Source organism: Coregonus lavaretus, assembly GCF_964263955.1.
Source record: "Coregonus lavaretus genome assembly, contig: HAP1_SCAFFOLD_4263, whole genome shotgun sequence".
Taxonomy (NCBI): domain Eukaryota; kingdom Metazoa; phylum Chordata; class Actinopteri; order Salmoniformes; family Salmonidae; genus Coregonus; species Coregonus lavaretus.
In genome coordinates, this window is record NW_028165816.1 from 1 (window position 1) to 23997 (window position 23997).

At 43.4% G+C, this 23997-nt stretch overlaps 1 protein-coding gene across 3 annotated transcripts; it reads left to right on the forward strand.

Moving 5' to 3' along the window:
* Nucleotides 1–11733: 11733 nt before the first annotated feature.
* Nucleotides 11734–23890, forward strand: LOC311115452 (cyclin-K-like). 3 transcript variants are annotated; one of them, XM_084190631.1, is made up of 10 exons: nt 11734–11836; nt 12440–12666; nt 12867–12948; nt 13189–13320; nt 16382–16514; nt 17506–17563; nt 17780–17949; nt 18889–19115; nt 21676–21778; nt 22304–23890. In XM_084190631.1, exons 1-10 carry the CDS (start codon nt 11828–11830, stop codon nt 22846–22848), a joined length of 1686 nt encoding a protein of 561 aa, XP_084046757.1. In that variant the 5' UTR covers nt 11734–11827; the 3' UTR covers nt 22849–23890. The 3 variants fall into 3 exon arrangements, with proteins under 3 accessions (XP_084046757.1, XP_084046755.1, XP_084046756.1); XM_084190629.1 differs by lacking the exon at nt 11734–11836 and having other exon boundaries at nt 11978–12666; XM_084190630.1 differs by lacking the exon at nt 11734–11836 and having other exon boundaries at nt 11978–12666; nt 16382–16505.
* Nucleotides 23891–23997: the final 107 nt, after the last annotated feature.

Sequence of the window (23997 nt, forward strand, 5' to 3'; positions counted from 1 at the left end):
CTCTCTTTCTCTCTCGCTCTTCTCTCGCTCTCTTCTCCTCTCTCTTTCTCACTTTCGCTCTCTCTCTTCTCTCTCTCTCTCATCTCTCTCTCTTTCTCTTTCTCTCTCTCTATCTTCTCTCTCTCTCTCTCTCTCTCTCTCTTCTCTCTCTCTCTCTTCTCTCTCTCTCTCTGTCTCTCTCTTTCTCTCTTTCTCTCTTTCTCTCTCTCTCTCTCTCTCTCTCTTTCTCTCTCTTTCTCTCTTTCTTCTCTCTCTTCTCTCTTCTCTCTCTCTCTCTCTCTTCTCTCTCTCTCTATCTTTCTCGCTCTCCTCGTTTACAGTCTAATTACATTTCTTTCAGAGAATATTTACATTGTAATTCAGCTGAATGTCAGGTCAGTAACTGTTCTGTCCTTCCCAGACATAAATAAACACATGCACACACACACCCACATTAACTCATATCCTGCAAGCTATCCATCTGAAGGCAAGTCAGATAGAAATGACAGTTGGAGATACACAGGCCCCATGGACCTCGGCTAAAATGCAGGACAGTAACTGTCCTGTCGTCTTGAGACACACACACACACACACAGTTTGAGATCTTCCTTATAGATAACTCTAAGTTGTCGATGAAGTAGGTCAACGGCATTACCAAAAAAAAAAGAAATATTTGGGGTACACGGTTTGTTCCTTAGAGCTGTAAGCTAATGAGCCACATAGGGGAGTACCCTAGGAGTTATTATAGTGGTGGAAATTCCCCTGAGCCCTGTGTGATGTTACGAGCTGTACCCCGGGACTGTTGATGGACTTAAACACAGACCTGCCTCAGGCTCACCTGTCCATCACCCTCACCGATTCCTCTCAACTGAAAAACAGTGGGGTGATTTGTCTGACAGAAAATAACCCTGTCTTCCTGCTGCTATCCTATAACGCTGTCTTCCTGCTGCTATCCTATAACACTGTTGTAGCATCTCTTACAAACCTGTTGCAGCTTCCATTCAGGAATACATGTAATCCAACTATACATATACTAGGTTCAGGCAACAGGCAACCTCTATTGCAGTACTCATGAGCAGTGAGCACATTATATGCATACTTGGGAAAGAGGATTGCTGCGAACCACACCTGATGAAAAACACCTGTAATACCAAACTCCTTCCTAATCCTGCAGCAAAAGTTTAATCAGCAACCTGCTGATTAAACTGACACCAATTTAGTCTCCTCTCACTCTCACCTGCTATGAAAAGAGAATCACAACACTTGATTTTGATTTCTCAGGCCTATAGACAACACATGATTACTGCTGTTTGAAAAGTGACAATCGAAGCCAGCCAGCTGCAGCTGACAGGGATCACAGCAGAGCAGAGCAGATAGAGGCTGCATGCCTAGTCTACACCAATATTACAAGTCTCATCAGTCAAATCACAACTGACATTAACAGGATCTACACTGAGAAAGTAGGCCTTCCTTTGTCTTGGTGAAATTTTTAAACACCATGTGACATGCAAAATACTTTTTGTTAAAAAGAAAATCGGTTAACTTTAATTCTTCATGCTGTTATGATTATATTTGCTTTTTTTTATTATTATTAATTGCCATTGATATCTGGGGTTGAGGACTAAAACACTGAAAGAATAAAAAGTAATGATTGAATAAAAGGAAGATTAAAAAATCTAATAAAACAGAGGTTAAGTCCAGTAGAAAGGGCGCAGAGTAAATGATTAGTCTTGATGTTAAACGGTGGTGTGTAGGACAGAACGGGCCTAGCCCTGCTCAACACGAAACAGATTGGCCCAAGATTACATCATAGACCTCTGTTATGAATTAGCTTGATTAGGCCACTATGAAATTGGATTTATGCACGGGAGAGAGCGCTGGGAAACCTCTGGATTGATTTAATTGATTTCAAATTGGATTATCTGAAGTTTTTTAATCATATGCCAACAAGCATCTTCAATCAGATGTAGCCTAATCTTTAACATAACGGGTCGGGCGTGGGAAATTCACATCGATAAACTACTCATGATTTATGATTTAAGGCAGTAAATGAAGGCGTTCCTACCTGAATCCACCAGTCTGGAAGCCACGAGGAGAAGCAAATAGTTTTCAAACATTTCGGTGACCTTGGCGGTAGATCCTTTAGATACCCAGTCTTTTTCCATTAACTTATACCAGACGGCTGAACATCGACTAAGTTTTTACAACCTTGATCCACATGCTCTTTCTCGGCCCCAATAATTTAGTATTCAGACTGGGATTTTTGTAAATAAAGTCTACAATGCACAATATACCGCTAATATCCTATGCAGTAGCAGCTGCGTAGAATTATGACAGAATCAACATGCACCTGCATTTCACACTGACATGATAAATAGTCATAATATGGCAGAAAATTATATAGGCAATACCATTCTCAAAATGCATGATTGAATGGGCTCACTTGAATAATAAAGGATCTCAGTGAAATCATGACTGAACATGAAGATAATATATTTCACGACGCAAGGATCAAGGCACTATTCTAAATATTGGTGCAGTGTGTGTGTGTGTGATATCCTATAAATTGAATGATAAGTAGGACTAAAGTCTAACTGCATTTTTTTTTAAAGGCTTCCAAGCAAACTGGATGGCATGTTATTCATCCTCGCACACAGTAGCCTATGAGTGTCACATGTGTTCTCACCAAATTGTATTTTAAAACACAAGTGCAATTTTGGCTAATTAATTGAATGAACACGATGCCTAATAGACTTGACAGTTACGCACATGGACAGAAATGCAAGAATGTAACAATAGGCTATTAGAATGAATAAATACATTATCTTTAAATGTGACATTTAAAATTGTGAAATTAAATAGTGTGTTTTTGTTGCGCAATTATTTTGGTTTTAAATGTTAATTAATTATTGGATAAATATGCCCAAAACATTCACATATAAAGGTGTGATAATAACCATGAAAGTACTTTTGATTTTTCATGCCATCAGTGAGTCCTTATAAAGAAAGTTATTCTGCACTTTTGATTTTTCAGGTTCTTGCAGCTAGTGCTTAAAAATCATACCATTCCATCCCTCTTGCAAAGATCAAAAAGTGGTTTGCAATGAAACATAAATACTTGTTTAGAATATACCTTGCTTGCTCCAGTATCACACTGTAAACATGTAAATTCATCCTAATAATTGCCCGTGATAATGGTAATTTAATCCGGTATTTTATATACAAAATTCCCACATTTAGGCAATTATCAATTGATCTATAAGGTGATCATACTCACGTCGTATTGTTTCTCTTTGCGACAGTGATAGGTGCTGAGGGTTCCCCTGCTTGCGACGGGACATTGCCCCTGCATCTACTCTGGCATCGCCAGGAAAACTGCGCTTGGGGTCGGCTTGCTCCGTGGTGCTCCGCTGGTCTGGTGCCGGGTAACTTTATCAAATTGCTTCCAATTGAGACGACTAACATAAAACTACTGTAAGTGAAAAAGACCCTAGTGGGTTTTTATTGTAGTTGTTGAAAGGCGGGTAAAAACGTTGGTCAACTGTCCAGTCCTCTTTTCGCAGAATTACTTCACCCTAAACTCAACACCTGGAGTGGTCAAGCTGTTGGAGTTACAACAGACACATGCAGGTTCAAGCAAATATTTCTGTTCGGTTATTTCGTGTCAATAACAGCAACGGACTTATTGCAATATTTGCAGAGAATAAAGACTATTTCAATTCCGACGAGGGGCCCTCTGCAGCGCGTTCACACCTGGGGTAGCGTACGGTGCATGCCACTCTTCGCTCGATGGGTCAATATTCGATTCAACTGTCACCTCTTCTCCTCTGTTATTTTCTTGCAGAATTAGAAAAAATTGCCTATTAATTCAATAACTGCACCTCCAAAATTCCACCGGTGTTGGTTCTGCCAGGTGATGTGAGCTTTGGCACCATTCAGTCCTCGCTGTGCGAGTCTTGGCAAGGAATGGCACGGAACTCTCCGCTCTAGGAGTTGAGAGGGGAGACGGAGAAAGACTACAGCACAGCCAGCCAGACAGACACCTCCTATTTTTCTCCTTCCAACCAGCGGAGGTCCAGTGTTTCCTAATGTCTCATTCCCTTTTCACAGTGACGAGTCTGTCCTATCGCTTTGGGAGGACCCGGCGTGTGTGTGTGTCTGGGATTGCCTCCGTAGAATGGGATAAAACTTCAAATTCAAGTGCGGACGTGACGTTGTGTCCACGCTGAGTGAGACATCAGAGCGACTTGGGGGGCAGTGGGGGCGACTAGCGGTGATTCGCGCGACCATTGGTGGGCTATCGTTAGTGCGCGCGTTTGGCGCGTGCGGGAAGGAATCAAGTGGACATGGAGAGGGGGAAACCAAAGCAACCCGTGCATATGCAGCGCAGACGAACCGTTCCAAATTGGTTTCACAATGATATGATGGCATATCATGTAACGGATTTCAAGGTGGATTTTGAAAAAGCTTTAAACTGTCAGTAAGGCTACTTTGAGTCTGAGTAATTATTTGAAGACTGGCGTTAAGCATTACGCATTGAAGTGACTTGCTCCAAATTCGATTATCTTCAACATTCAATACCGACATTGGCTTTTCGTAAATGCTATAGCAATGTTTCCTTAAGGCTAAGTTAATCACTAATGCAGTGTTTCAGTTGTTTATAATTTTGCTAATATGTCGGCTAGAACAAGACACATAGGCCTACAGAACAAATGCCGAGCCAAAAAGAACGTTATGCTATAATTAGCCTACTTGAGGCATTAATGCAATAATAATAAACAATAAATAAAAATATACATTGTTGTCAGGACAATATATTTAATGTTGTGCATTTGTAACGATTCTTGAATTAATTGATTAATTGAGGTAGCAAACGTTTAAAAAATAACTGGGAAAGCAATCCATTGCTACAATAGACAGACATACTGCACAGTTATGTCAAAGGGGGACATCTCCCCTGTGTTTGTCTGTGATCTACATATTGATCTCTGCCTTGTTGTGAAGCAACAGTACCCTCTGTTGGCATGACTACGTTAGACTATATGCCTAACATTCCCCTGTATCTGTGTCTTTGATCATTGGATTTCATTGTATAACACATGCATTATTAGCTAGTGGTTCAGAACAGTTGACCTCTCAAATGTCAAATTTCCTCACCACATTTTTCATTTAAATGTCACTTAAATTGCCATAATAGTGATCTCTATACCACCATGCACAATTCCTATTTTGACAGGATGGTCAGGTCAGTCAAGTACCAATGAACAGTATTAGGGCCTCCTTGAGAAAAACCAATTTTAATAACATCAAAGTTTAATGCTGTCTGGTCATCATCAATTGCATGATGAAACTAAATGATCCACTTGAGAGACATGATATAAAGGCACCAGATTCACTTAGAGGCGATTAATGGGTCACTTAATAGCCAATTATTCCAGCCTGTGTAATATTATTTTAGATCAATGCATGCACTTAAACAGTTTAAGTGCTTCCTGCATGTAGATTTCCATTCCACGGCCTTTCCTTCGGAATATCCAGTCCATGCCCCAACTAGTGTAAAAGAAGGAGCATCTTCCATCTAATGTAGTATAATCTAAGAAGGCTCCTATAGGCTACTATCATATGAAGTTGCTATTATGGTACAATTAAGTCTGATCAAATTAAAATTAACTTAATGTGGACACAATTTCCATTTAGGCTTAATCGAGGCAATGCTGCACTGCTGCTAGACTGTTTATTATAGGCTGCTATAAATATTATATGAAGGCCAATTTTAAGAGCATTATAAGTCGGATCGCTTGAGGCCAGGCCTACGGGACTTCCGGGACACTAAGTATTTATACAAATGAAACGTCGTATCAGCTCCGTCTCAAATCGACATAACCTCAAAAGAACCTAACATGGAAATAGTGTATGGAGAGAGAGAGCGAGCGAGAGAGACAGAGACAGATAGACAGACTGACAGAGAGAGAGACAGAGACATGAGACAGAGAGAGAGAGAGAGAGAGTCAGAGAGAGAGAGAGAGAGAGAGAGAGAGAGAGAGAGAGAGAGAGAGAGAGAGAGAGAGAGAGAGAGAATGAGAGAGAGAGAGAGAGAGAGACCTCTGTAGATGCATCATATTTGCTGGAAGACAACAACTCTAAAGTTAAACACTCTTACCATGATCCCTCCGGCTCCCTGAGTCCCAGCTCGCTGATGTTCACCCCTTGGGTTCCTCAATAATACATCAGTATAGCTCCATGAAATGGTTTCGGGCGAAGACAGTTATAGCCCGGTAGCTTCGGTACAAGACACCATAACATCCTGCATGTAGGCCTCCTGTAGCTCAGTTGGTAGAGCATGGCGCTTGCAACGCCAGTGTTGTGGGTTCGATTCCCACGGGGGGCCAGTATGAAAAATGTATGCACTCACTAACTGTAAGTCGCTCTGGATAAGAGCGTATGCTAAATGACTAAAATGTAAATGTAATGTGGACACATAAGGTTTTAAGTCCAAAGTGTTGCTTCTGAGGAGATGTGTGTTGCGTGTCAGGGCTGTGTGAGTCAGGAAAAAACCACGAGAGTTGAGTAACTGAAATACTGGAGGGCATTCAACACAGGGATTGGGAAATGACTGTAAACCTAAGGGCATAAGGAGTTTACAATAAGGGCTAAGAATGTAATGTTTGGTCAGAGAAAGGCTATTGAATCGGAACAGAAAATAAGTGCATTAACGCAATTTGGCAATGAAAATTTCCAAAGAACATGGGATCTGTACGTAGTCCCAATTGTAATCGCAAAGCAGACAAGTGCAATGTGTTTCTAAGTTAAATAATTTACATCATGTTAAAAAGGACAATGAGACAACACAGTGAGGTCCACTGTAGGGACATATCACGGTTAATATGAATATTGCTCTGGGATTTGCTTATAGTGCCTCATTATGCGGGGTTTAATATTAATAAAGAGGATAGGAGTATATTATTCATGAGATGATTTACTTACTGTGTGTATGTGTGTGGGTGTGTCTGTGTGTGTGTGTGTGTGTGTGTGTGTGCATGTGCATGTGTGTGTGTTTGTGTCTGTGTGTATGTGTATGTGTGTGTGTATGTGTATGTGTATGTGTATGTGTATGTGTATGTGTATGTGTGTGTGTGTGTGTGTGTGTGTGTGTGTGTGTGTGTGTGTGTGTGTGTGTGTGTGTGTGTGTGTGTGTGTGTGTGTGTGTGTGTGTGTGTGTGTGTGTGTGTGTGTATCTATCCCACGGCCTAAATGACAGGTTGAGATTTCTTGCTAAGGGCAATACAATACAAAACCAGATAAGGCTTCTGACAGCACACAAATCAAAATCAAATGTTGATTTGTCACATGCGCCAAATACAACAGAATTCACCTTACAGTGAAATGCTTACTTACAAGCCCTTAACCAACAATGCAGTTTTAAGAAAAATATTTAAGTAAAAAATAAAAAATAATTAAAGAGCAGCAGTAAAATAACAGTAGCGAGGCTATATGCAGGGGGTACCGGTACAGAGTCAATGTGCGGGGGCACCAATTAGTCGAGGTAATTGAGGTAATATGTACATGTAGGTAGAGTTAAAGTGACTATGCATAGATAATAAACAGGGGGGGGTCAATGCAAATAGTCTGGGAAGCCATTTGATTAGATGTTCAGGAGTCTTATGGCCTGTGGGTAGAAGCTGTTAAGAAGCCTTTTGGACCTAGACTTGGTGCTCCGGTACCGCTTGCCGTGCGGAAGCAGAGAGAACAGTCTATGACTAGGGTGGCTGGAGTCTTTGACAATTTTTAGGGCCTTCCTCTGACACCGCCTAGTATAGAGGTCCTGGATGGCAGGAAGCTCGGACCCGGTGATGTACTGGGCCGTACGCACTACAATGTGACGACTCTTCCTACAGTTAAAAGGCTTTGTCCAAGAAGCGATTAATAATGCATGCAGATTCCAGATTTTAATTGGGATGAAAGTAAATTATTCAATGCTGTCTTTTTGTTCTCTGAGAGATGGTAGGGAGGCTATTGGGAGCCTATTGCCTCATGTTCTTACACACAAAACTACACACATTAGTTGTGACAAGGGCAATTTATCTCCTCCCTTCAACCAAATGCAGATTTCAGGAGAAAATAAAATCTGATGATGTTTTTGAGTGAAACTTGAGTGTTGGGGAGTTCAAATTCAAAGTTTCAACATTATTGTCCCAGGGGGCAACTGGTGTTGCAGCAAAGGAGCATAAAAAACAACATTGAACATATCTGATCACAATTACACAATTATAGGGAATACGATGAGGGGAAAGAGTTCGAGTTTCACCATTCTAGTCAACTCTGAAATCAGTGGCGGCTCCTGAAAAAATTCTCAGGAGGGGCAATTTTTCTGATGATTTAGGTGACCTACACACATTTAAAAAAAGATATGTCCAGCAACAACATGAAGACAGGGGCAGCATATAAGTCAATACCAGAAGCATTTATTGACTGATCTCAAAAGTGTTGGCTTACCAGGGTTGGTGGAGCCCTCAGTTTCATCTTTGCCTCGCAAAGCTAACTCAAACACTCCGCAAAACTTCACACACTGGATTAGCCGGCTGAGGATGTGGCGGTTCTTGCTAATGTCGTAGTAAATATATTTGTTATAGTGAATATGGAATATGATATGTTGAGTAAAATGTTGTGCTAAGATCTATTTAGGTCAGGAGCTGGTTATAAGTTCTGTTCCTATCCAATAACAATGGACAAAAGGGTCCTATCTTGTCAGCCTTGTCAGCAGGTGGCCAAGGACAACACCCACGCCATAGGCCTCTCAGTTCTTCCAACTCACGAGTTCTTGCTCTGAGGACACACACACACACAAACACACACACACACACATCATCACTGTTAAACACACACACACACACACACATCATCACTGTTAAACACACACACACACACACACACACAAAAATCCCCTCTCTTAGGCTGAACATTTGAAGACAGAGAACCCGACTCAGAGCCAATGCAACAGTGACAGTAGCCTGCAGGGGACCTCGCCCAACTCATCAGGACCAATCAGAAGATCAGAACTACTAGATTGAACCTACTTCATTTATTGCATAAAATGTCTGCACACAATGTTTCGGGGCTCTCTTCAGATAATAATAATAATAATAATAATAATAATAATAATAATAATAATATGCCATTTAGCAGACGCTTTTATCCAAAGCGACTTACAGTCATGCGTGCATACATTTTTGTGTATGGGTGGTCCCGGGGATCGAACCCACTACCTTGGCGTTACAAGCACCATGCTCTACCAGCTGAGCTACAGAAAGTGGATACTCATGGATGCGCATTGCAATTGTAAAATGTCAACACAATTGGAGACACCACGTCATTTTTGGAGACATGTTATTGACAGTAAACTATTGTAGATGCGACTGCTAACTAAATAAAACATTTTAGCTGGCTAGCTAATCATCTTAGCTAAATGTGGGGCAAACAATTCAGTTATTTACCGTTAATTTGAGGGATTGGGGTGAAAGAAATCGAGTTACATAGTGATACTTTACGATATACTGTATTGACAATATCGCAATATTTTAGCGCTAGTTGGCTGTACCTGCACCAAAACACCATTATTGTTCCTTCATAGCTTGTTCTCAATCTTTTCACATTGGGAGCCAATTTGTTTTCAGCACTTTTATTTCCATGACTGATCAAAACTCGTTCTCATGGCTTTCTGATCCCTCTGCAACAGACATATGGTGCGCAATAAAATCACAGTATCGAATCGCAATACGTATAGAATCATGAGACTCGCAATGCTGATGCATATATCTTATCGTGAGGTTCCTGGCAATTCCCAGCCCAAGTTCATTTGCCACAACAAATCTCTTCGCTAGCAAACGCGATGTCTTCTCCAAAACGGCAATGTGTCTCCAGCAATGTTTACTTTTTTGACGTTCTATGGCATCTCCAATTTCCAAGCATATATGACCACATGTAATATTTTGGTAAGTGATGCAAATAGTGAACTATGTAGGGCCAGGATGTAAAATATATGTAGCTGCAGCAATTTCTCTTATCTGATATGGTAAGTAATGGGGCTTAATTTATAGCTCCCTAAGAGTTTGACGAACGGGTCCGTGAACGCGATTCCAGATATATTTACCTCTGAATAAACTGCCTTTATTACACCATATCCACATCCAGTAAACTTGTGATTATCAACACTAACCTCATCGTTGTGGCGGCGGACAGCTAGCCTGTATCCCTCGTCATCCAGTTGAGTGAGTGGCAATGTCTTTTTTCGTTCGTACCAATTTTTGGAAAATCCTCGGGTGTAGGACTTTCCGCCTTTAGTAGAAACCTGTTGAATTATTAAATTTGGTCTGGGAGGTCCTAATTGTTTCGTTGCCAATTTATCTTCATTTGTTCGCCGACAAAAAGGAACTTCTTTCAAACAATCCACTCTTTTCTCAGTTACGTTCATGGTTACGTAACGTATGACGAAAGCGCGTAAGTGCAAGCCCACAGACACCCATTGAGATTGTATTGAAGGCTCTGAAATTTGAAAAAAATAGATTTTACATGGGAGTCTATGACAGACTTCTGGGCGATTTTCAACCTGACTGAAATCGCCCCAAAAGGGGGGGGAGCCATTTGAAGCACGACTTTAGCCTGATTCGACATTTAGTGGCAGTGTGGCACTGTGGCAGATCAGACGTATAGATTACAACACTGATAACTACTGTTGCCGTGATATAATTGATTAGAAAAAAAATCCCTTCCTTTTCCCGTTTGGCAGTGCGTCGCCCATATCGCCCTATTGAACAGGCCGCCCCTGTCTGAAATTGTGAGCGCAAACACATGGCCCAATATGGACTGATGTATTTGCCAAATCTATAAAAGTTGACTGTTTATCCCACTAAAATTATTAAAATATACAAATTCATCCATTCACCTATAAATTCATTTATTCATGCAATGATTCATTCGTGCATCCATCCATTCATGAATTCTGAATGACCATTGAGCTCCTCCACATGGAGAAGTAGAGGGGTCATCTCCATTAGTAGTTCTCTCTTGCCCTCTAGTGGATCATTTTTGTCCACATTTATCACTCTATTGTGTAGTGCGTGCATCGAGAAGAGTGTAATTGCAGACAGCAATTGGAGGCGTTTTCTGATATAGGCGTTTCTTGATATCAAGTTACACCCATTGACCACAGTCTCCTAACCTACCACTCTAATTCACCTAACCTGCCACGCTAATTCACCTAACCTGCCACCTTAGTTATCCTAACCTGCTATGTAAACAAATCATCTGTGTCAAGAAACCAACCGTCTCGTAACACCGGAACTGACCAATGGCAGGTTTCAGGGAACACCCATATTAAGAAACGCCCCGGATATCGTTCTGCAATTACACCATATTTCACGCACACTACTCCTCTCACCTGCTGGACCGCGATTTAATTTTCATTGTTAATGTTATTATTTTTCTTGGAAGATTCTTTATCAATAAAATGAAGTGTTTAAGATAGAACCGAAACATTATTTTGAAATGATCAGTGAATGTAAAAAGAAAAAAGCAGTATGTATCATAAAACTTTTTGACAAATATATATATATTTTTTTTTTACATGAAATACCCTTGTCTACGTTAGGTTTATGTACCCTTGTCTGTATATTTATGTTTTTGTATTTGTGCTATTGTTCATAATAATAATAAAACCCCTCGCAGCTTCTCACGTATAACAAAATGGCGGCGCCCATGTTACAATGGGGACTGTTGTCGGTGACTAATTCAATCTAAATATAAAACGATTATTTCATCGATTGTTGATATTGTTACTCATTATAAAGCCTACATGATAAAGGTAAACGTCCTTCTTTTCAGATTGCAGATTTTAGACAACCTACGTTTGACATGCGTGTATTTTGGATTGATTGAAAAGTCATTAGCCTCGACGGAGTGCTAGCTAACGTTAGCTAAAGTTAGTTTTAGCAAGTTAGTTATCTACAGTAGCTAGCTTGCAACTTCGGCCTGAAAGCTAGTAAGCTAGCTAGTTAGGTAACGTTAGCTTACAACAACGTTATTTAGCACAAGCTTTCAATTGTGGTCAGAGAGATCAAATAGATATATTGTCAAAACTGTTATTTCTTCCATGTAAATTAGTTAATCCATGCACCTCATGCGTAGACAACTGTTGTTAGCTACCTAGTTCTGTAACTATAGTTAGGTAATATTCACCGTCATTTAATATGATCAATTCAATGGCTACTACCACGACTTATTTATTAGTCTAACTTCCCAAACTGTTTATAGCTACTGTAAAATAAGCTAGATGATAACTTTAGCCAGCTAGCTTGCTAACTAGCAACCTATTTCTTCATGAAATATGACAATACTTTACACCATTCATTCATGCTGTCTTCGCTGTGAATCATCCCGTTATCATCCCCCTCTCCTCCTTTGCAAGTCATCTAGTTCAGCGGGTCCATCATCCTCTTCTCACCAGATGAAGGAAAACAACCACCCCTCCAGTGGTCAGGCCTTCCTGGACCATATCAAGCCATGCTGGTACTGGGACAAAAAGGACCTGGCCCACACCCCGTCCCAGTCCGAGGGCCTGGACCCGGCCACAGAGGCCCGGTACCGCAGGGAGGGGGCCCGGTTCATCTTTGATGTGGGGACCAGACTTGGACTGTATCCTTTTACGGGCTAGATATTTGATCTTTGGGCTGTGAACTTTGTGGAACATTCTCACCTCTGCAGCATTTGACACAGTCCTGTCATAGCCCCATCATCTGGTTGATCATTTTTTTGGGTGTTAGACAGTTAGCGAGATTTTGACTTCACCCAAAGTTATGTGGCTTTGTCAAGTTCACCCTTAACTCTGTCATCAGACATTATGACACCCTGGCAACAGGTATCATATACTTCCACCGTTTCTACATGTTTCACTCTTTCAAACAGTTCCCCAGATATGTGAGTATTTTGGTAAAGAATTCTGTGATGTGCACTGAACCTGTCACATTTACATTTAGCAGACACTCTTATCCAATGCGACTTACAATGCTACGCTTGTACAATAATTTGCCTTCAAGAATCAAAATAATTGTTCACGGTCATCTTGTCAACTTCAATCTCAGTGGTGCATTCTTAGAGGTACTGCCTAATGTCTTGGTATTAAATGGTGTGTGAGACCTGTGTATTGTGTATCTACAGGTGACCGGTGCGTGTTGTCTCTTCCTGGCTGGGAAAGTGGAGGAGACTCCTAAGAAATGTAAAGACATCATCAAGACGGCTCGCAGCTTACTGAACGACGTACAGTTTGTGCAGTTTGGAGACGACCCAAAGGTGAGATGTCTTTACTTCCTTCACTTCTCTTCACTTCTCCCTCTGTCCTCTGCCCTCTGTCCTCTGCCCTCTGCCCTCTGCCCTCTGCCCTCTGCCCTCTGTCCTCTGTCCTCTGCCCTCTGCCCTCTGTCCTCTGCCCTCTGCCCTCTGCCCTCTGCCCTCTGCCCTCTGCCCTCTGTCCTCTGTCCTCTGTCCTCTGTTTGTAGGTACAGTGAAGTCCTGCTGTGTTTACAGGTGCCCTTTCCACACGTGCTGACCCAAACCAAACTGCTGGCTCGATAATAGGCTATTTATTTTTATTTGGTGGGGGGGGGGGGGGGGGGGGGGTAGATCAGCTTTAATATTGCAGATAGATTGAGTGTAACTTCCATCAATGTAATTGTCTGCATTTCCAATCCTTCATATATATTTTTGTAAATATATATTTATATACAGTGCCTTCAGAAAGTATTCAGACCCCTTTACTTTTTTTTTTTTTTTTTTTTTTTTTTTTTTTTTTTTTTTTATTTTATTTTTTTTTTTGTCATTTAGCAGACGCTCTTATCCAGAGCGACTTACAGGAGCAATTAGGGTTAAGTGCCTTGCTCAAGGGCACATCGACAGATTTTTCACCTAGTCGGCTCGGGGATTAGAACCAGCGACCTTTCGGTTACTGGCACAACGCTCTTAACCACTAAGCTACCTGCCGCCCATTTTTTTACACATTTTCTGACGTTAGTCTTATTCTAAAATGGACTACAAAAATGTTTTCCCTCATCAATCTACACACAATACCCCGTAATGACAAAGCAAAAAGTGGTTGTTAGAAATTTTTGCAAATTTATTCAAAATAAAAACAGTTACCTTATTTGGTTTGTTTTTAGTCCTGTCTTTCCACTACCCTCAACCCCTCCCATCTATTTCTGATGTCCATCCAGTTTGATTTCTATTTGCCATATATTTTTTAACTGTGCTGTGATGCATCACAAAAGTTCTGAACCTTTCTATTCTCATAGTTTCTACAGATTGTAAATTAAAGATAAACATTTTTGCTAAAATTATAATAATATTATTGATTGATTTGACTATGACTTTTCAAATCACCCAGTATTGCTATCTGCAGAGTTAGCTCCAGGTAAATATTGCAATTCTTCAGCCATTCCTGGACCTGTGACCAAAAACAAGTTACATATGGACAGTACCAAAATAAATGATCTAATGACTCTGTCTCTTCGCAGCAAACTCTGTAGAGCTGGGAAGATTGTATCCCCAATATAAACAGTGAGGGAAAAAAGTATTTGATCCCCTGCTGATTTTGTACGTTTGCCCACTGACAAAGAAATGATCAGTCTATTATTTTAATGGTAGGTTTATTTGAACAGTGAGAGACAGAATAACAACAACAAAATCCAGAAAAACACATGTCAAACATTTTATAAATTGATTTGCATTTTAATGAGGAAAATAAGTATTTGACCCCCTCTCAATCAGAAAGATTTCTGGCTCCCAGGTGTCTTTTATACAGGTAACGAGCTGAGATTAGGAGCACACTCTTAAAGGGAGTGCTCCTAATCTCAGTTTGTTACCTGTATAAAAGACACCTGTCCACAGAAGCAATCAATCAATTAGATTCCAAACTCTCCACCATGGCCAAGACCAAAGAGCTCTCCAAGGATGTCAGGGACAAGATTGTAGACCTACACAAGGCTGGAATGGGCTACAAGACCATCGCCAAGCAGCTTGGTGAGAAGGTGACAACAGTTGGTGCGATTATTCGCAAATGGAAGAAACACAAAATAACTGTCAATCTCCCTCGGCCTGGGGCTCCATGCAAGATCTCACCTCGTGGAGTTGCAATGATCATGAGAACGGTGAGGAATCAGCCCAGAACTACACGGGAGGATCTTGTAAATGATCTCAAGGCAGCTGGGACCATAGTCACCAAGAAAACAATTGGTAACACACTACGCCGTGAAGGACTGAAATCCTGCAGCGCCCGCAAGGTCCCCCTGCTCAAGAAAGCACATATACAGGGCCGTCTGAAGTTTGCCAATGAACATCTGAATGATTCAGAGGAGAACTGGGTGAAAGTGTTGTGGTCAGATGAGACCAAAATCGAGCTCTTTGGCATCAACTCAACTCGCCGTGTTTGGAGGAGGAGGAATGCTGCCTATGACCCCAAGAACACCATCCCCACCGTCAAACATGGAGGTGGAAACATTATGCTTTGGGGGTGTTTTTCTGCTAAGGGGACAGGACAACTTCACCGCATCAAAGGGACGATGGACGGGGCCATGTACCGTCAAATCTTGGGTGAGAACCTCCTTCCCTCAGCCAGGGCATTGAAAATGGGTCATGGATGGGTATTCCAGCATGACAATGACCCAAAGCACACGGCCAAGGTAACAAAGGAGTGGCTCATGAAGAAGCACATTAAGGTCCTGGAGTGGCCTAGCCAGTCTCCAGACCTTAATCCCATAGAAAATCTGTGGAGGGAGCTGAAAGTTTGAGTTGCCAAACATCAGCCTCAAAACCTTAATGACTTGGAGAAGATCTGCAAAGAGGAGTGGAACAAAATCCCTCCTGAGATGTGTGCAAACCTGGTGGCCAACTACAAGAAACGTCTGACCTCTGTGATTGCCAACAAGGGTTTTGCCACCAAGTACTAAGTCATGTTTTGCAGAGGGGTCAAATACTTATTTCTCTAATTAAAATGCAAATCAATTTATAACATTTTTGACATGCGTTTTTTCTGGATTTTGTTGTTGTTATTCTGTCTCTCACTGTTCAAATAAACCTACCATTAAAATTATAGACTGATCATTTCTTTGTCAGTGGGCAAACATACAAAATCAGCAGGGGATCAAATACCTTTTTTCCTCACTGTATATAACATTCTATTGGTTGCAAGAATTTTGTATAATAGGCTATTCTTTTCACATTGTACTTTTCAGCACAGTTACCTCAATTATGGTGGATGCTTAACCAGGCTAGCTCAGTACAGCTTGGTTTGGTAGTAGTGTGAAAAGTCCTTGTGTTTCCTTACTTTATGCTCTTGTTTGGGTCCTGGGATGTGTCGTAGGATTTCCGCCATCAACAGGAAGAGGTGATGGTGCTAGAGAGGATTCTGCTACAGACAATCAAGTTTGACCTGCAGGTGGAGCACCCTTACATGTTCCTCCTGAGATACGCCAAGCAGCTCAAAGGTGTGAAAGGTGGTGTTAACGTCTTAGTTTGACTTCATTTTCCAACTGTCATTTCCAAACTCTTTTATTTTGAAGTTGTTACTATTATGCCGTAAGCTCCTCTCCAAACAGCACTACTGAAGGTCCTGTCTTGGCCACGCCAGGCATCGATGTGATGAAGGTCCTGTCTTGGCCACGCCAGGCATCGATGTGATGAAGGTCCTGTCTTGGCCACGCCAGGCATCGATGTGATGAAGGTCCTGTCTTGGCCACGCCAGGCATCGATGTGATGAAGGTCCTGTCTTGGCCACGCCAGGCATCGATGTGATGAAGGTCCTGTCTTGGCCACGCCAGGCATCGATGTGATGAAGGTCCTGTCTTGGCCACGCCAGGCATCGATGTGATGAAGGTCCTGTCTTGGCCACGCCAGGCATCGATGTGATGAAGGTCCTGTCTTGGCCACGCCAGGCATCGATGTGATGAAGGTCCTGTCTTGGCCACGCCAGGCATCGATGTGATGAAGGTCCTGTCTTGGCCACGCCAGGCATCGATGTGATGAAGGTCCTGTCTTGGCCACGCCAGGCATCGATGTGATGAAGGTCCTGTCTTGGCCAGGCCAGGCATCGATGTGATGAAGGTCCTGTCTTGGCCACGCCAGGCATCGATGTGATGAAGGTCCTGTCTTGGCCACGCCAGGCATCAATGTGATGAAGGTCCTGTCTTGGCCACGCCAGGCATCGATGTGATGAAGGTCCTGTCTTGGCCACGCCAGGCATCGATGTGATGAAGGTCCTGTCTTGGCCACGCCAGGCATCGATGTGATGAAGGTCCTGTCTTGGCCACGCCAGGCATCGATGTGATGAAGGTCCTGTCTTGGCCACGCCAGGCATCGATGTGATGAAGGTCCTGTCTTGGCCACGCCAGGCATCGATGTGATGAAGGTCCTGTCTTGGCCACGCCAGGCATCGATGTGTCCCTCTTATGCAATTGTGAAAAACGTCAGTTTTTTTTCTCGTTCTAGGTGACAAAACCAAAGTTCAGAAGCTGGTGCAGATGGCATGGACCTTCGTCAACGACAGGTGGGGCGTAACATAACGTAACGTAACACAGTAGTTTGGACTGTCACTTCTCACTATCTATATCCCTGTGTTTCCTGTTTCCTGTCATGTATGCTGTAGGTGCCTCCCCTTACAGTGGTCGGTTTTCACCTTCTCCTCTTACAATATTCATTGAATAGTATTGTAGGTCTGCATTTTCCTCCACATCTAAACGGTTCTCTCTGTTCCTACCTCCAGTCTGTGCACCATGCTGTCCCTGCAGTGGGAACCAGAGATCATAGCAGTAGCAGTCATGTACCTGGCTGGACGGCTGTGTAAGTTTGACATTCAGGAGTGGACGTCCAAGCAGTCTTCACGGCGATGGTGGGAGCAGTTTGTACAGGACGTCCCAGTGGAGCTGCTGGAAGGTATAGCGTCAACGTCTCTTTTCTCTTTACATTGATAAACCTCCCTGACACACATTTAAGACAGTGACTCCCAAAATGCCCAGTTTTGCACCATTGAGAGCGTCTTGACTGGCTGCATCACTGCTTGGTATGGCAACTGCTTGGCATCCGACCGGAAGGCGCTACAGAGGGTAGTGAGTACGGCCCAGTACATCACTGGGGCCAAGCTTCCTGCCATCCAGGACCTCTATACCAGGCGGTGTCAGAGGTAGATCCTAAAAATGTTAAAAGACTCCAGCCACCCAAGTCATAGACTGTTCTCTCTGCTACAGCAAGCGGTACCGATGCACCAAGTCTGTAATGAACAGGACCCTGAACAGCTTCTACCCCCAAGCCATAATACTGCCATAAATAGTTAACCAAATAGTTACTCTGACTATCTGCATTGACCGTTTCTGCACCAACTCTTTTGACTCATCACATACGCTGTTGCTACTGTTTATTATCTATCCTGTTGCCTAGTCACTTTAACCCACCTATATGTACATATCTACCTTGTACCCCTGCACATCGACTCGGTACAGGTACTCTATGTATATAGCCATGTTATCGTTACTCATTGTGTATTTATTCATTGTGTTATTATTTTTAGAAATTTTTTTTCTCTCTGCATTGTTGGGAAGGGCCCATAAGTGAGCATATCACTGTTAGTCTACACCTGTTGTTTACCAAGCATTTAACAAATACCTTTTGATTTGAGACATGATACTTGTCGTAGCCATTAGCCAGGATTTGGGAGACACTGGTGTAAAGGTTACAAGTTCTGCTCATGTTCGTACTCCTATTGAGTCCTTATGACCCCTTCCTTCAACGCTGATCGGAGAAATGGATAGAAAAGAACTGTAGCTCCTATCTGTATATCATACCTAACCCCTGTCCACTGCTGGCATCTCCTCCCAGACATCTGTCACCAGATCCTGGACCTGTACTCCCAGGGGAAGACCCCCATCCCCCCGGGTCTGGAGCAGGAGACCAAACAGAGAGTACCCCCCCAGCCCCCTGGCCCTGCTCCTGCTCCTCCTCCTGGCCCAGCCCCCACACAGCCTCCAGGGTGTGTCCCACCACCCCCTCCACCCAAGAGGAACTCCCCCCAAGGCAGCCCCCCACGCCGTCTCAAACGCCCACATGTGAGTGATGGCAGTGTGTCTGTGTTGTCCTTGTATTTGTCAGCTTGTGATAAATGAAATGTCATTCTCTGTGGATCATAAATAGTCTGAGGAGTATCCATGGCTAACACAATAGGTAATAGACAATAAAAACTGTATATTTCGAAATACCGACAGTATGATTTATAATTAAACTCAGCAAAAAAAGAAACGTCCTCTCACTGTCAACTGTGTTTATTTTCAGCAAACTTAACATGTATAAATATTTGTATGAACATAACAAGATTCAACAACTGAGATATAAACTGAACAAGTTCCACAGACATGTGACTAACAGAAATGGAATAATGTGTCCCTGAACAAAGGGGGGGTCAAAATCAAAAGTAACAGTCAGTATCTGGTGTGGCCACCAGCTGCATTAAGTACTGCAGTGCATCTCCTCCTCATGGACCAGATTTGCCAGTTCTTGCTGTGAGATGTTACCCCACTCTTCCACCAAGGCATCCACAAGTTTCCGGACATTTCTGGGGGGAATGGCCCTAGCCCTCACCCTCCGATCCAACAGGTCCCAGACGTGCTCAATGGGATTGAGATCCGGGCTCTTCGCTGGCAATGGCAGAACACTGACATTCCTGTCTTGCAGGAAATCACACACAGAACGAGCAGTATGGCTGGTGCATTGTCATGCTGGAGGGTCATGTCAGGATGAGCCTGCAGGAAGGGTACCACATGAGGGAGGAGGATGTCTTCCCTGTAACGCACAGCGTTGAGATTGGCTGCAATGACAACAAGCTCAGTCCGATGATGCTGTGACACACCGCCCCAGACCATGACGGCCCTCCACCTCCAAATTGATCCCGCTCCAGAGTACAGGCCTCGGTGTAACGCTCATTCCTTCGACGATAAACGCAAATCCGACCATCACCCCTGGTGAGACAAAACCGTGACTCGTCAGTGAAGAGCACTTTTTGCCAGTCCTGTCTGGTCCAGCGACGGTGGGTTTGTGCCCGTAGGCGACGTTGTTGCCAGTGATGTCTGGTGAGGACCGGCCTTACAACAGGCCTACAAGCCCTCAGTCCATTCTCTCTCAGCTTATTGTGGACAGTCTGAGCACTGATGGAGGGATTGTGCGTTCCTGGTGTATCTCGGGCAGTTGTTGTTGCTATCCTGTACCTGTCCCGCAGGTGTGATGTTCGGATGTACCGATCCTGTACAGGTGTTGTTACACGTGGTCTGCCACTGCGAGGACAATCAGCTGTCCGTCCTGTCTCCCTGTAGCGCTGTCTTAGGCGTCTCACAGTACGGACATTGCAATTTATTGCCCTGGCCACATCTGCAGTCTTCATGCCTCCTTGCAGCATGCCTAAGCTACGTTCACGCAGATGAGCAGGGACCCTGGGCATCTTCCTTTTGGTGTTTTTCAGAGTCAGTAGAAAGGCCTCTTTAGTGTCCTAAGTTTTCATAACTGTGACCTTAATTGCCTACCGTCTGTAAGCTGTTAGTGTCTTAACGACCGTTCCACAGGTGCATGTTCATTAATTGTTTATGGTTCATTGAACAAGCATAGGAAACAGTGTTTAAACCCTTTACAATGAAGATCTGTGAAGTTATTTGGATTTTTACGAATTATCTTTGAAAGACAGGGTCCTGAAAAAGGGACGTTTCATTTTTTGCTGAGTTTATAAGTTAAGTATAACTATAAGAAATCTAAGATGTGATAAATAAATGATCTCCAGCTCAGGGCTCCAGCTATGCATCTGGTTTGCTAACTTGCTAGTTAAGTGGCTACATGTCAAGGCAAGCTTGGTGACAGCAGAGGCATTCAATCCCTTCCTGGATCAAGATCCCTGTTGCCTAAATTGTTTTGTGCGTAATAGCGCCCCCTTGTGTGCACATTCTGTAATACCATGTACCCCAGTATGGTACACAAACTGTATGTTGGTATGAAAATCTGGATACCGCCCAACCCTAACAGCTAACCTCCAATAACATAGCTTGTGTGTGTGGTAGTTTGTTTTCATTCCTCAAGTGGTCTAAAGTTGGACATGGAGCTGGAAGCAGCAGAGTCTTCTTTGATTTTCTATTTTTTGTTGTGCTTTTTTATCCCTTTTTATCCCCAATTTGGTGATATCCAATTGGTAGTTAGTCTTGTCCCATCGCTGCAAGAGCCGTGCGTCCTCCGAAACACGACCCCGCCAAGCCGCACTGCTTCTTGACAAACTGCTCGCTTGACCCGGAAGCACCAATGTGTCGGCGGAAACGCCGTACTGCTGGCGCCCGAAGTCAGCGCGCATGCGCCCGGCCCGCCACAAGGAGTCGCAAGAGCGCGATGGGACAAGGACATCCCGGCCGGCCAAACTGGGATGAAAGAAATAAAAGCTTAAATAAATCATTCTCTCTACTATTATTCTGACATTTCACATCCTTAAAATAAAGTGGTGATCCTAACTGACCCAAGACAGGGACTTTTTTACTAGGATTAAATGTCAGGAATTGTAATAAAAACTGAGTTTAAATGTATTTGGCTAAGGTGTATGTAAACTTCCGACTTCAACTGTATTATTTATTTCTGCCTTCTCAGAGCTCTCCAAAAGAGGAACCCAAACCTCCAGAACAAGTGGGTTGTAAGATTCCACGGTTGGAGAGCCCAATGCCCCCCCTGCCTACTTCACAACCCCCGCCTGGTGAGTGTCTTGCTACTCAGTAGGTTATATAACACCAGTAACTAGTGATCATCTTTATCTGGTCAGTTGTCATGATGGATGAAGTGGCATCTTTTTAATTTTGTGTGTTTTTAATGAAGGACATAGTTTTAGTGAAGGGTCAAGGCAGCTTAGAGAGAACAACAGGCATCCCAATCTCTAGGCCTTCCTAGAATCCTGGTTATGTAACTAACAGTCCAGTCAGAACAGAACAGTCCAGCCCCTCCTTACCTCCTGCCCTGCCCTCTCAGACCAATCTGATTACTGCTTCAACTTGTTAACGAGTACTTCGCAGGAAGTGTATAGTCTATCTATGGGAATACAAGTAATTCCTGTCTGGGTTTTAAAGTGACAGTTGGGTCTCAGAAGTGCTGTCTTGTTGAACAGGAATGTCAAAGCCTTCAACACTATGATTAGGATTGTGTTTAGTGGAAATCACCTTATTTCTCTTCTCTCTCTCTCTCACTCTCTCCCCTCCGATCCTCTCCTCTCTTCTCCCTCTCTCAGATCGTAAGGCTCCCCCAGTCCCTCCTGAAGCTGAGCCAGCCGCGGGTAGCGAGCCCGTTCCCCCTCCCCCATCTCACGCTCCACCCCCCCACCAGCCCCCTCCCCTGCCCCACCGCCCCCCTCCTCCTCCCCCCTCTAGCTACATCATGGGCATGTCCACCTCTAGCTCCTACATGTCAGGGGAAGGCTTCCAGAGCCTTCAGTCTATAATGAAGACAGGGGAACCCTCCTACGCCCCCATGCCCCCCAACTACGGTCCCCCCATGCCCTATCACCCTCATGTCTACCCCAACGCCCCACCCCCAGGACCCCCACCCAGCACCTACCCACCCCCCAACCTGCCCCCTCCCTCCCCGGCCTACCCTCCACCAGGCTACAACCACAGCTACCCTGAGTACCCCCCTCCACGCATGCCCCCAGGACACGGGGTGCCACCTCCAGGGATGGGCATGCCTCCTGGGGGCTACCCCCCACCGCCAGGCCAGCCCCAGGTGCCCCTGCCACCCCCTGGCATGCCAATGAACCGTGGGGGATGGATGAGGTAAAAGGAGGAGTGGTAGAGGAGAGAGCGGAAGAGAGAGGAGGAGAATGAAAGAGTGAGAAGTAGAGGAATGTCTGAAGCTAGCAGTCCACTCCCTGTTGTCAGTCCAGAGACTGTAACTGTGCAGAACTTTAGCTGGGTCGTGTTCATTAGTCACCAAACGGAAGAAACTGACTGAGGGACTACCTGAACTTGTCCAGTAAGAAATACTAATTTTTCGCTTTTTGTTGCAAAACCGTTTGGTACATTGTGTCCTAATGAATATGATCCTGGAGTCCACTGGAGATGTCAACAAACAAAGGATTTTACCTCCGAGAGCCATGTCTGTTATTCTACATTGTCTTGGCTGCGTTGTGGAATCCCAGACATGTAAAGGTTACGACACCTGGAATATGTCCTACCATTCTGTAGCACAGAGATTCTATCAGTTCCACATTCCTTTTGAGAAAGGCAGATGATATTGCATTATGGTTGAACATATTTTGAGACTCATTGAAAAGAAATATGTCATATTTAGACTGAAGGTCTGATTGATGCTTTAAAACCTGCTTGTTTTTGCTTACATTTTTTGTCTGCATCGAAAAAGGAAATATTTTCAGTTCTGTGATAATTTACCGTGTGTGTGGAGAACAAGTTGCGTTAATCGCAGAAAATACCAAACACGTTTTTGTCTTATTTTTATTTAGCTGTGTGAATATTGGTTCATCTGTAAGATGTATTGAACCGGATGTAACCTGTATTATTAAAGTAGCACTTACACTGTTACTTGTAATAATCATGAGCTGAAAGACATTGGTAACCCATATCTGTCTCTAAACAGCAGGTTGATAGAACACTGGACAGGCCGGGTTGTATTTGTACATGATAAACTTACTAGGTGAAATCTGAGCGATGGATCTTTTTAGACTGCTTATATCCTTAGTGCCTTAGTTAATTAGGCTTTACTTTAACAGACAACTGCCTGCTCCCTCCCGACATATGCACACAAACACTTGCTTTTGTGTCTCATAGGCACTCGGGGATAATAAAACACATGTATAAGCTAGTGTTGTGGCTGTGTTGAATTATAGTCTGTGTTACCATACTGCCTAGACTCGTTCATCATGTGCGGAATCCTGGTGATTGAGGCTAGTGTTGTGTTCAGAACAGTGTT